The sequence below is a fragment of the Danio rerio genome, chromosome 6, assembly GCF_052040795.2.
Source record: "Danio rerio strain M-AB ecotype USA chromosome 6, GRCz13ab, whole genome shotgun sequence".
In the NCBI taxonomy this organism is placed as follows: domain Eukaryota; kingdom Metazoa; phylum Chordata; class Actinopteri; order Cypriniformes; family Danionidae; genus Danio; species Danio rerio.
The window spans coordinates 31450903-31465723 of record NC_141026.1 but is presented as its reverse complement, the minus strand read 5'-3'; the positions used below and the strand labels follow the sequence as shown (position 1 = coordinate 31465723).

Here is a 14821-nt window from a genome sequence, read left to right as displayed (position 1 = left end):
GTTACCGTCCCACTGTTTAACACAATGGATGACAGATTGAAAATAAACTCCGTTTACACAAAAGTTTGGCCTTGAAGCAAAGTGAGATTTCTCTTTAAGACATCTTGCTCAGTGTCTGAGGCATGGTCTGGGAGGAGGCTGGAATCAACCTCCTTAACAATACAAAAAAAAGTTGAATCTCTGACCATAAATGTCTGCTCGTGTTGAAAATTATCACCCCTGGATCGAGTCGCAGAACATCTGGACAGCACATCCCAGTTCTCCTTTAAGACGGAGGAAGCGTTGAGAGGTCCCACAGAGTTTCTCTTCAGGATGAGCTCAACACATGTACTGCAGGCTCTGTGCCTACTGATGCTTTTCTCCATGACCACCACTCAACAGGGCTACATGCACGAGAGTGGTGAGGACTGGGTGAACGCCTGGCGCCAGGGCTTCAACTTCCAGTGTCCCCATGGTGAGGTGTTAGTGGCAGTCAGGAGTTACTTCAGTGAGAAGGAAGGCTCGGACCGGCTGTGGAGCTTCGAGTGTCAAAGGACTCCTTACGGCTGGGGAGAGCCCAGTGAATGCTGGTGGGACGACATCAACAGAGCTGGCATGGAATGGTATGTCTGTATGATATTGACATGTTTGATAATATAATGTGTCCTTGCTATCATGATTTGTAAGAAAATGTTCTTTGAAGAAAAGATAAAGGACCAATTGGATAATATTTTACAACATTACTTTAACATTATTGAACAAGTCTGTTCAATACTAAAATATTGAAATATATATAAATATATATATATATATATATATATATATATATATATATATATATATATATATATATATATATATATATATATATATATATATATATATATATATAAATATATATATATATATATATATATATATATATATATATATATATATATATATATATATATATTTCAATAATTTTTATATATATATATATATATATATATATATATATATATATATATATATATATATATATATATATATATATATATATATATATATATATATATATATGTATGTATGTATGTATGCATGTATGTATGTATGTATGAAGAGTTCAGATGCAAAAACCTCTAAGTGGCATCTGAAATTTCCATCAAAAATTAATATTTTTCTTAGCCTCCTTTATTTATGTTGAGTTGTTTCACTTTAAAGATGACTGTACCTACACACAGGAACCTGATACAAATGCTTATTTAAAAAAAATATAAATATAAATTAAAAATAATTCAGATGACATTTAGAGGTTTTTATATCTGAAACTATATGAATATATATATATATATATATATATATATATATATATATATATATATATGTATGTATATATATATATATATATATATATATATATATATATATATATATATATATATATGTATATATATATATATATATATATATATATATATATATATATATATATATATATATATATATATATATATATATATATATATATATATATATATATATATTGCCCCCCTTTGAATTTTTTATTCTTTTTTAAATATTTTACAAATGATGTTTAACAGAGCAAGGAAATTTTACAGTATGTCTGATAATATTTTTTCTTGTGGAGAAAGTCTTATTTGTAATATTTGGGTCAGAATAAAAGCGTTTAAAAAAAAAAAAATTAGGGACAGAATTATTAGCCCCTTTAAGCTGTATATATTTTTTGTTGATCTACAGAACAAACAATCATTATACAATAACGCACACACACACACACACACACACATATATATATATATATATATATATATATATATATATATATATATATATATATATATATATATATATATATATATATATATATATATATATATATATATATTCTTTTTTTTTTGGAAAGCTATTTAGTTATAAGTAGTACTATATGCAAACACTACATTGTTATCTTTTGTGTTGCAAAAATCCATTGTTTATAGAATACCATTTTACGTCACTGTAGAAGAAAATACCATAAAATGCCCCTGATGTTTCAGTTAGTATCATTTTTGAAAAATGTGTTTAATACTGAGATACGAATAGAATGTAGATGCATTTAAATAGAATATTTTGATCAGTTTGAAAAACTGTTGTAATGCAAAAATGCTTAGTTTTTACATATATTTTGACTTTGACATTTTAAATGTCCAGTCATTATACATAAATTAAAATTGTTTAGATGTAAAAAACAAACAAACAAACAGGTCACACTTTACAATAAGGGCTTAAAAATAATCTAAGTTAATGTTTTTATAACATGACAAATTTACAATACATGAATTGCATTTATTGCTAATCATCATTAAAATTAAAGTTGTGTTTTTAACATTAATTAATGAGTTAATATGAACTACAATGCACAGCTTTACTGTCTTTAACTAGCATTAACAAAGATGAATAAACACTGAGATTTTGCAAATCTCCCCACCAATACAAATAAATGAACGAAAGACTGATTAAGATGAGGAATATTAATCTCAACTTCCATGTCCTCATAAAGCACAGTTAAAAATCACCACAGTTGATCACAGTTGTGCTGTATTTATCAAAAAATTATGTAAAGGCAAATAGCAACAGACATCAGATATCACAACTAAAACTTATGTAATGTTGCTGTAGTTGAAATGAAATGCTAAACTGTTTTAATAGGTTCAGCTATGGCAAATGCTTAATCTCCTCGGGATTTAAATTTTGACTGGAATGCTTTGGTATTTTTTGGACAGTTGCTACACAATTAAACAGATGCTGTACAGATTGTCTTTGTTTGTATGATAACATTCACTCTAGCTGAAAAGATCATTAAATTAAATCCTGATGTTTCAGCAATATGAGTTTTAGAAAGCTTATTTCAACTTTATTTAAAAAAATATTCTATTAGACAGTGATTTGAAAATAATAATAAAAAATACGTATGTGTAATAACATTTACTGTAACAGAAAAGCCTTAAATGACACCCCGATGTTTCAGCCAATATAATTTTTTAAAAAGTGGAGATAAATGGAGAGTACAGATTAAATTAAACAAAATTTGGGGCCAATTTAACTCTAACGCTGGCTTCAAGTGTCTATTAAACATAAACATAAATGAATGTGAGACTTAGATAAGGAATATCACCAATTTTGGACAGTTATTTGGAACAAGTTTTGACACTATACAGACTGTGAATGTTTTTCTGCTCACCGTGCCTGAGAACTTTTGGTGTGCGTGTGTGTGCTTGGTTTACACTAACTACAGTGGAGAGCTCTCTTGCATGTATGATTAGTCTCAGATGTGAATGTTTACAGCAAAAAAGTTAATGCTAGCTTTCAGAGGCGAGTTCTTGCTTTGACAACATCATGATAATTTGTTTGTCTTATGGGAAACAATGAATGTTTCTTAAATAGGACTGGAGAGAGACGAGCAGATGTTTGGGTCAATCCAGATTTCCTAAATGTCATTTAATCCTGGCCTCAGGTCAGCTGTTCTCCCCAAACCACAAGCCAACGGAAAGATAATGGCAACACTTAAGTTTAAGAGCCTTGTTTACTGCCAAAATGAAACGTTAACAATCTGCCACAAAAGTGCCTCAGACAAGTTTGAATGTATATCTGTGAAGCACTTTTAGTAGCATGACATCTCATTTAGAAAAACAATGTGACATTTTAATGTTATAGGATGTACTTTGGCATTTGTTTTTGTTGAAGCGCTGCAAAGTTTGCGGAGTTCATTCCCAGCACAGCATCTCATCCCTGACGTGTTGTTATTTCTGTTGGATTACATGCAATCTCACCTGTATTGCTAATATTTCTGAGATCAGTTATTGCTATATATGGCCATACATTTCTACATACACCCACGGCCACTTTATTAGGTACACCTGTACAACTGCTCGTTAACACAAATTTCTTATCAGCCAGTCACATGGCAGCAACACAATGCATGTAGACATGGTCAGGACGATCTGCTGCAATTTAATCCGAGTTTCAGAATGATGAAGAAAGGGAATTTAAGTGACTTTGAACGTAGCATGGTTGTTGGTGCCAGACAGGCTGGTCTGAGTATTCCAGAAACTGCTGATCTACTGGGATTTTCACACACAACCATCTCTAGGGTTTATAGAGAATGATCCGAAAAATAGATATAATCCAGTGAGCAGCAGTTCTGTGGGTGCAAATGCCTTGTTGATGCCAGTCATCAGAAAAGAATGGCCAGACTGGTTCCAGCTGATAGAAAGGCAACAGTAACTTAAATAACCACCGTGTGTTGGAACGGGAGATTGGCATCATGGATGTGCAGCCAACAAATCTGCAGCAGCTGCGTGATGCTATCTTGTCAATATGGAGCAAAATCTCTGAGGAATATTTCTAGTACCTTGTTTAATCTATCCCACAAAGGATTAAGGCAGTTCTGAAGGCAAAAGGGGGCCCAACCGGTACTAGTAAGGTGAACCCAAAAAAGTGGCCTGTAAGTGTATATAGCCATACGTTACTGTTATTTTTACATTACTGTAGTTTAGTACTGTGTAGCAGTAACTGTTTTGGTTTCTGCATGTATTATGAAAAACGAACTTTGCAATATGAAGAGTTTATTAGAAAAAAATGAATTAAATTAAATATTAGTAATTTTCAGATAACATGCTTTTATGTTTTGTATTGCAAATCAAACAATTCTCATGTTGCACGGGTAAATTTCAGCAATAGCCAAAAATATATTGTATGGGTCAAAATGAAAAAGACGTAAAGATTACGATTAAGGAAGGATTATTTTACATAAAGATATTTTGTAAATAAATCAATGCACAATTTTTGATTTGAAGTTTGCATAGCTATAACCTAATTTGATTTATGATACATTTTTATTTTATTTCTAAAATAAAATTCATTTAAAATATTATATAGGCCTGACATTGTTCTATAACCATACATTAGCAGAAATTCAATGTATCAATCTCAATTAAAACAAAATTGAAACTTAAGACTTTTGATTGTGTTGTTCAGGGTCACAGTTATTAAAATTACTCAAACTAAAGTTTCATAGTCATTTTCAGAAATCATGTTTTTACAATAAAGAAAACAATTAAAGAATGAACTCTTCATGGAAGTGAGGCTCTCAGTTAGTTGTCAGATAATTACCAGATTAACAGCAATAACTGGGAGCAATATGAAAGTTTTCTCTAATAAGCTTGTGATATTTTAGATGACATGACAAGTTCATGTTCAATAAAATAAAATTATATAAAAAATTGCATTACTTCACAGTCTACCATAGTACATGTACATTTGGTCTGTTGTTCTAAAATAATTGTACACACCATTCTCTCATTATTGCCAGGTTTATACAGAGAGCCCAGGACTAATTCACACAGTGAAATCCTCCATTTAAAGGCTTATGAGCAGTCTCTGCACTGAACAGTATAAGCTTTGTTGTTTTGAACACATTAAGGATTACACTTTTCCTGGAATAACAAGCTCATTCTACTCTCACAGCACTGCAATGCCAGGGCACAGTGTGAATGGATTTTACATAATTAATAACTGCTGCCTTGATATAATAGCATAAAATTCCTAATGAAGGCAGCATTTAAGAGCATGTTGTGCATAGTTTACAATACAGATTCTAATAGCTTAAACATTATACTGACTGCTTCTTTTGTCACTTTTACTTTTGAAATGCTCACTCAAGGATACTAATCTTTTCTAGCAAAATTTTTGTTTCGTAAAGCAGCTTTGGAACAATATGTTTCTTGAACAGACTTTGATGTTTGACAATACAATCTAGACTCTAGCTGGCCACAGGAATGTGAATGTTTGCCCAGACGAAACATTGAAAAATTTCCCAGAGCCCTCTGATGATTTTTTCCTTTATACAACAAGTCAGATATCTTGACAATATTATCTTCTTCCCCTTCCTCCATTTCTTTCAGATTATGTGATGTGTGGTAAAATATTATATACATCACAGGAACTTTGGCTCTAGGTTTATTAAGACTATTAAGATGACTTACAATCGATTTGACTCTCATGACAGAAGTGACCTTATTTCACCAGTTTTCCAGCTTGTTAGAACAGGAAAAGTCTGGTTACTGTGATCAGTCTCTAGAGGCATAAGAAACATCGCCAAGGGCCGCTCAGCGTTCCATCAAGTTCCCTTGCCTGACTCCACAGCATTTTTCCAGTGGGTTAATTGGACTCAATATAGTTTTCCCTGATCTACTGCCCACTTTGTGAAACTTCCTTAAAGCCAGTGCCAAAGACCTCAGCCTGTGTCTGCTGCTGCTGTTGGAACTTTGAAAGGGAAAAACTGTCAGTCTCACTGCAGGCTGGGAATTTACAATTAAGAAATCATATTATGCAAAGTTATGCACTTTTTCCACATTTCCTGAACAGATAGCCATACTGCATATATAGAATACACACATACATACAGCAAGAAAAGTAAGTTTTGAACATATCATGTTTTTTCTTTTTTCTTTTTGTGGGAATAATATTTCTAAAGGAGCAGACGTGGTATTAAACTAGATTTTGGTAAAAACTAAAACAATACAAACATAAAACAAAACAAAACAAATCTGAAAAAAAAATATATAGTTATTTAATAACAATGAAATAGCATGAGAAGAAAATTAATTAAAAACTTTATATAAAAGTCTTTTTGGTGATGGCAGCCTAATGATGACTCTCATTTGGAGAATGAAATAATCCATTGCTCAGGTGTAATTTTTTTTTCAACCCAGTGTGCAAATCTTGAAAATTTTGTGGGCCTTGTCTGTCAAATTTGATCTTTATTAAGTATTTTCCATTGGATTAAAGTCAGGTGATTGGCTGGGCCATTCTACAGCCTTATTTTCTTGATTTGAAACCTTTTGAGAGTTTCGTAGACTGTTTAGATAGTCTTGCTGAAATGTTCACTTTGGTTTCATCTTCATCATCCTGGTAATGATGTTGAACTGAAGCAGTTAATATTCATTTACATTGAGGAATGGCAGAGGGTTGCTGAATAACTACTGAGAGATTTCAGCTGCTGTCTGGACTTTCACTGTCTTTTTACACCTCTCTTTCTTCATGTGTTTAATACCTTTTCCCTGTATCATTTAATTTTATTACACATAGCTTAATTTATAAACTAATTAGATGATGATGATGATGATGATGATGATTATGATACTTATTATTATTATTATTATTATTATTATTATTATTATTATTGCATGTATGGGTTTATTTGGTTCTTACCAACATCCAGAGGTAATTTATTTTATTTGACTCTATTTTAACTCTAAGGACTCTATTTTAACTATTTAGGTGCAAAGTCTAAAGCGCACAGCGCAAACACATTAAGGGCATGTCTCAATCCATTTTAGCTATTTAAAAGACGAAAAATAGGCTTTGCACCCCAGCACATGGTTTAACAGGGTTGTGCTTATTCCATTAGTGAGTTATGGGTGTGTTTTGAACAACATGCATTGAACCAATCAGAGTCTCATCTCACATTCCCTTTAAGAGTCAGTTGCGTCAACGACATGGCACATTTGCGGTTTACATGATGGAATTTGCAAATGAAGAACTGAATGGAAAAACTGAATGCTTCACTAGCCAGAAAACAGTTAATCAGCCTATCTGTGCGAGGATAATGAATGAGCCACATTTATTCAGCCTCTTTACTTTCTTTTTACTTGACTTTTACTATTTACTTTACTCCTTTACCTTCATGGATAAGGAAACAGTGTTGTACACACCACTGAAGACATCCATTAGCTTACATATTTAATTTAATTTGTTAAGCACAAACATTTGTTTCAAAACTATTTCAGTTTATCTGAATAAAATTCTGTTCTAATTTCCAGACATGAAATCATGGAGGTAGTGGTTTTTATATCTATGTAGTAAAAAATAAATTTTGTAACATTTTAATCCTTTATTTTTTATATGTAAAGATATTTGTGTATTGATGTACATCCTGTGTGTATCAAGCATTTAAACCAGCACAGGCGCTGGACTTTAGACCAGCTTTTACTTGGTCAATCTATTTCAGTTTTTCACACCCATGAGCCTACAAAGTGGTGCAAATGGATTTGCTGTTTAAACAATGTGGTGCAAAAACATGAAAATAAGGGTTGCGCTGGTCTGAAAATAGTAAGAAATCACGCCAAACACGTCTTGCGCCTTATTGCATTTGTTACTAAATGTATTTATAACTACTGTATATTTCTCAATATGCTGTTCAGAATTTATTTGACTAATTTAACTGAAATAAAAAGCTTTTGTGGCATTATAAACTACCATTCAAAAGCTTTGAAATAAATGTATATACAATGACTTTAGTATTTTATCTGTTGAATACTGAGATTGGTTTTACTTTCTTTGATGAACAGAAAGTGTTGAACATAATTTAACTGAAATAGAAATGTTTTGTGACTTTATAAATGTCTTTATCATCACGCTTTGATCAATTTAAAGTTTACTTGCAAAATAAAAGCGTATTACTTTGAATAATTTCTGTAGGGCAAATCAAATAAACTGCTCTTATGAAAGAATCAATATGCTAAAAACATTCATAAATGTAATAAATGTTTAATAATAACACAATAATAATAAAATAATTCACTGAGATGCATATTTTTTTAGTGTATTGCTTTCTCTTCCACTCTAATAAGAGCAGCCTATCTGATTTTGCACTACAGCATAGCTGGCATTCCTCTGAGAGAAGGCCCTGGCCTGTTTCTTATTGGTAGAATGGTTGCCCATAACTTTAACGTTGCTATGACAAAGGTCTGGCACTGCGGGTGACTTGGGAGTAGTGCAGAGCTCCCTGTTGTGATGACAACAGTTTGTATGGGCCATAAACAAGCAGCAACCCTAAATAAACCTGTATTTACAGAAAACCTTAAAACCCTCGGGGGTGACATTTGCAAACAACACAAACAACTTCTAAATACTGACTCTTTAAATCAATTTAGAATTGCTTGCATTACATGGAAAAACTCATTTAACACACTAGCCATAACAGGTAAACATCTTGGTACTCTAACAAGCCACAATATGATATTCAGAAGTTTATTGTGTTTATACAAGTTTATTTGCAAGTGTTTATTTTGCCAAAAAAACTGTTTTGGTTAAAGGGATAACTTTCCCAAAACTGAAAATTCTATCATCATTTAGTCTCCCTTCACTTGCTCCAAACCTGTTTGAGTTTCTACGCAAAAAAAGATATCTTGAAGAATGCTGGAAACTGGTCATCACTGACTTTCATAGTATTTCTTTTTCCTACTTTAGATGACAGCAGCGTTTACCGGTTCTCAGCTTTCTTTAAATGATTGTCTTTTCCATTCAACAAAATAAAGAAATTATTAAATGTTTCTACCACTTAAGGGTGAGTAAATGATGAATATTTTTTGGTGAACTATCCCTTTTAAATGAAAAGGCATAACAGTTAGTTTCAGTTCTAGTTTGTGTAACAGCCCTACATTTAATTGGACAAAAAGCAAGTTAAGAGTAATGACTCATCTTTATGAGTCTACAATCATCAACAATTTGTGCAATATTGCCTATTTTATTCAGCTACGGACCAAGTGAATTGTCTTTATGATAGAGTCAGTGAAACATTCACTCATTCATTTGAATAAGGATTATTTATTCAGAATGAACCTAGTACCTACAGTATATGAGTGAGTCACTGGACCATTTTACTTATACATTCAGGTACAAAATAGCGAGTTGTATTTATTAAATGAGGCATAGGACAGTGCAAATTTGACAATAATGATTAATTGTCAAAGAAAAAATTGAACTGAATCCATAACTTAATCGATTTGTTCAAAAAAGATTACTCATTCGAGAGAGGTCTGGCTGCAGACTCAGTGCAGATGCAATCTGAGCTGCATGCAATGCTTTTGAATGGGCTCACCCAACCACACCCCTAACCCTACCCATCACAGTGATGTCACTAGCTATATTGAGTGCACTGTGTCTGACATTACATCTCTGGGAGATGCAATCTCAGCTTGCATCATAAAGGCTGCATCCAGATACTATTGACTCTTTCTGGAAAAAATGAAACATCCCTGTGATGTGCTAAATGTAAATTGAATAAAACTAAGATCATACACACACCGTATTTTTATGCTGACACCAAACATGGAATTACATATTTGCAAAAGTACAATGAATACAATGCAAAATTAAAACAAAGCCAGATGACCATCCTGTGGTGTGAACGACATGAAATACACAATACGTGCCATAAACATGCACAATTTGCCTCAAGTCTGTGTTCCATGTTTGGTGTGAAACCAGTCGTGTAGGCAAATCAGAAAGTAGAAAACAGCACACACGCAGATGTCATAAGAAAAAAAAAAACTCATGTTGTAGTGGCCATTCAACCACACTGTACCCATAGTTTCTGAAAATATTAACCCTGGCTAGAGTTTTTTAAAAACATTCGATTTCAGTCATCTGGGTTTTTGTGTGAACAAACAAACAAACACGTAGCAAAAACTGCAGTTTTGAAATTACTCATGTACATGTGGACAGGGCTTAATTTAGCCGTAGTTTATGAATGTGAATAAGATTATGAGAATGTTAATGGGTGTTTCCCAGCACAATTAGAGTGCACAGTTAGCTTGGTTGCACAATGAAGGTCATCCACTGGTAAAACATGTGACAGAGTAAATGGAAGTTCATTCCCCTGTGGCGATCCCTTAGCAGGGACTAAGCTGAGGGAAAGTCAATTGACTTAATGAATAATTTACTCAAACTGCTTATTGAACAATGCATCAGCTTATAATGCATCACTCACCGTCATGAAAATACTTCCTTCAAAGACCTCTAATAGCAAATTGAAGTTTGGAAAGGGACAGAACTATTACTTTATTTATGCATGTTTGTCAGACACACGTTGCTTTTGGTATTTTAGTTAGTCCTTCAGCATAAACAGAAAGATTCACACAAGACAACCTCACACCACCACATGCCACATGTGGGACAGACAGTCTCTTTGAGCCCTCAGAAAACCCCAAAACTCCAAAGCTTTCTTTTGAAAGATTCATATTCATTTACAGGAATAAATCTGTCATCATCTAAATGTTTGAAACTCTTTTAAACATATATATATATATATATATATATATATATATATATATATATATATATATATATATATATATATATATATATATATATATATATATATATATATATATATATATATATATATATATATAAATAAATTTGAGAAATGTTAACCAGCTTTCTTCAAAATACCTTTGTATCCAATAAAAGACAAACAATCATAAAAGTTTGGATTCACTTAAGGATAAATGTTGTAAATGTTGAGTACATTTTAATTTCATGGTAAACTATGCTTAGCAAATAACATACACTTGTTGTTCAGCCTCTTCGGTCAGTATAAGAGCCCTTTCTGTATTCTCTACATTACAGGTCTTCAGTTTGTACTAGTAATGGACTGGTAGCAGGAGTGCAGAGTAAGTATTTTGAAGCGGTTCTGGATCGAGAATGGCAGTTCTATTGCTGTCGATATGCTCAAAGGTGCCCCTATTCCTGCTGGTGAGTTCTCATAGAGTTAACAAACAACACACTGAGTCATTCGCCATAATGGACATAATAGAGATTAGATTAAAACGAGACAATAGGATTTTTTTCCATGTAATTTAAAACCTTCCCGTAATTGCATATTGATGGTTTATGCACAGGAAGACGTATGATGTTCCAGAGTACTACAGAGAAGAGGGTGAGATGGTGGTTCCCAGTTACGGCTACTTCATTAGAGGGGCTCAAACTACTTTCAGTGGTGTACTGAGGTCTGTATGAACACTGTTGTCTTTTTTATTGGAATGTTTTGCACCTAAAGCATTTTTAGGGTTGTTACTGCTTGCTAAATTGTTGTCTATTGACTTTTTCATGTATTGCAGGGATCGGCAGTGGAAGTACATCCTGTGCCGAATGACAGACTTTGATTGTCAGTTTCAAAACTACTGACTGCATTCACTAGCACTAACAGAAAACATGTCATACTCCAATTTAGCATTAGCTTTAAAGTTTACAAGTTCTGTATAATCTTGCATTGATTGCCATGTCCTTGATTTTGCTGCAAGTTTACTTATTTTCATTTTTTAACAAATAAATGTAATCATTTTAAAATAGAAAAAAAAAGAAATGAGCTTTTTTATATTGTTGTCTTTTATAAATAGCTTTTACATACAGTTGTGTAATTCAGCCATGTAATAAAAACGGCATAAAGTTAAATAAATCGAGTATTACTTAAACAGATAGTGTAACAGTTTACATTACAGCACTACGAACACTAAAATCTGTTGCTCAAAACATTATTAAAATACTGATATCTCTGGAAAATAGAATAAAACTAATAAAGCAGAAGCTTGTCCCATTTTGTGTGTGTGTGTGTGTTGTGCAATACACATTGTGGCTGTTTACCTCTTCACCCTTTTCCCATCTGTTTTCTAGTTTGCTTGAACAAGTGACTTATTTCTGCAGCAGATGTGGCCAGATATCTGATCTCTGTGTATGGGTTCAACTGTTGCTTTTATAAATACTGCATACTGATTTTTACCTGAACATTGAATTTGAGAGTTTGTTTGAGAAAACACCTACTAATAATTTAGGTTGTTTGCATTTGAGGAAACCCACACAAACACAGGGAGAGCATACAAACTCCACACAGAAATGCCAACTGGTCCAGCTGGGACACGAGCTAGCAATCTTCTTGTCATGAGGCGACATTCCTAACCACTGAACCACCATGTTGCCCCAAATATCAGTTATTCTAGTTTATTATTTTTGGCAGACGAAAATAAAAATGAAATAATTTCAGTAACTTGATTTAGTTTAGCTTATTGATGATTCATGAGAGATTTATTTATTTCATTAGTCATTCATTTGAGCATCAGACAACTATTTTGGATTTGTTAAAATTTTAAGATTCATTTGTTCATGATTTGAACTTAACTGGTCATGCTCTGGTTAACAGACTCTTTTGAGTCATTTGTCTCGGGAATCAGACCTTGCCTGAAAGGACAATTTAGATATTTCCTGTCATTTCGTCATATTACACAGCTTTTGAGTTGCATCACATCCAGATTGAACACTCAAATTCACAACCTAAATAAATACACCTTCATTCTGACCCTTCATTACTGATGATGTGATGTGGTGCAGAAAAACTGATGTGTGTTTGTGCCTGTACTGGGTGTGCCTTTCTCAGTGAGTGAGATAATTATAGATTGGACAAGTGTGTTAGATCGTGCCCCAGATTATTTTAATTGAGTAAACACTTTCCTCTTTATGTTGAATGAGCTTGTGAAACAAGAAACAGACTAAAGAACATAGTAAATATGATTAATGGACTCACTTTATGCTGTAGTATAATTTTAGTAGCTGTTAGCTACTATATATTAATAATTAAATTATTCATTTGAGATAATGCACTTATTGTGTACATGCATGTATATCTGCTTTAGTTACAATTAAAGAGTTCAGATCCAAAAGCCCTTAAGAGATGGTTAAGGTTGGAGACAAGTTTGGTGTATACATTCTAAAAACGCTGGAAACACCTCTAAGTGGCATTCTGACATTTTAAATAAGCATTTTGATTGAATTTTTGTGTGTAGATTCAGTAATTTTACCTTTAGGGCGATGGGAAGGTTCTTTTAATTTCTTTTAAAGAGGCCTATTATGCAAACATTACTTTTATAATTGATTTAAACACAGTTGTTTGGCAACAGTGTGTGAATATAGCCAGCCTTTAATGGTTAAAGTATATTGATTCTATTTTTTATGTCTGCAGAAACCCTTTGATTGACATTCTCCCTTTGTACATGTCATCAGAGGAGGAAAGTCCTGCCCATTAGTGTCAAGTGAGAAGCAATCATTCGCCATTAGAGTTTTTGTGCTGTAAGGTGCAATAAGGTTAAGTTTTAGGATGCACAAATGAGTCTCCACAGACAACCTTCTTCTAAGACACTTTTTTTTTTTACATTATCAGTTTGTAGCTCTTTTGAAAAGAGGTTTAAGAGCACAATTTCATTTGAATTTAAAGCAACAGTCACCGTAAAAGCTAAATATGGATTAAAGCCTAAAAGGAGCAGTTTAAGGAATAAAAAAAATATTATTTTAAGCGGAATGTGAGCCATCACATTTTATTATGTGATAAATATTATTTTACATTATGTAGAAAAGGGTGTAATAGGTTCTCTTAAATGTTAAATAACTGAGCACAAACATGTGATGCTCATATTGTAAGAAGATTTCAGATGGCACGTAGAGGTGTTTACATCTCAACTCCTCAATTGCAACTAAATACACTTATAATAATTACACTGTGGATTGCACTTATCAATTTCTCAACCCTTAATGAATATCAGCTGCACCTACAGTAACTTTAACTTTTAACCCTGCCTTTAATTGTGTCTTTTACCCCAACCAGTCAATGCTGGTTGAAACAATCCAGCATTTTTAGAATGTATACAACCAAGCAGGTCTCTAACCTTAACTATCTCTCAAACCTGTATCATCCCAGGAAAATCGACCCTATAAAGCATGCCTAAACTTTGCCCATACTGCTAAATTATACTTACAGTCCTTAACATTTTCCCTACTCATTACATCAAATCTTTAAACTGTAAAACTATACAGTACAGTTAGCACAGTAATTGTTTTTTTCATTAAAATATGCCAAAACCACTAAAACTGTGTTATATATTTTGATGACTTACACTAACGTTCAAAGTTTGGGGTCAGTAGGATTTTTAAATGTTTTAAAATAAGCTTATCCTGCTCACCAAAGCTG

General features: G+C 32.7%; 1 protein-coding gene across 1 annotated transcript; it reads left to right on the top strand.

Moving 5' to 3' along the window:
* Positions 1 to 206: 206 nt before the first annotated feature.
* Positions 207 to 12403, top strand: dpt (dermatopontin). The gene is made up of 4 exons (NM_001030085.4): positions 207 to 602; positions 11437 to 11562; positions 11709 to 11816; positions 11928 to 12403. Exons 1-4 carry the CDS (start codon positions 313 to 315, stop codon positions 11992 to 11994), a joined length of 591 nt encoding a protein of 196 aa, NP_001025256.4. The 5' UTR covers positions 207 to 312; the 3' UTR covers positions 11995 to 12403.
* Positions 12404 to 14821: the final 2418 nt, after the last annotated feature.

What these genes read in the sequence shown, in the direction of transcription:
- dpt (NM_001030085.4), top strand. Translation starts at nt 313, where the DNA reads ATGAGCTCAACACATGTACTGCAGGCTCTGTGCCTACTGATGCTTTTC. An exon ending in AACAGAGCTGGCATGGAATG is followed by an intron (nt 603 to 11,436) that starts GTATGTCTGTAT and finishes TCTACATTACAG; the next exon opens with GTCTTCAGTTTGTACTAGTA. An exon ending in AGGTGCCCCTATTCCTGCTG is followed by an intron (nt 11,563 to 11,708) that starts GTGAGTTCTCAT and finishes GTTTATGCACAG; the next exon opens with GAAGACGTATGATGTTCCAG.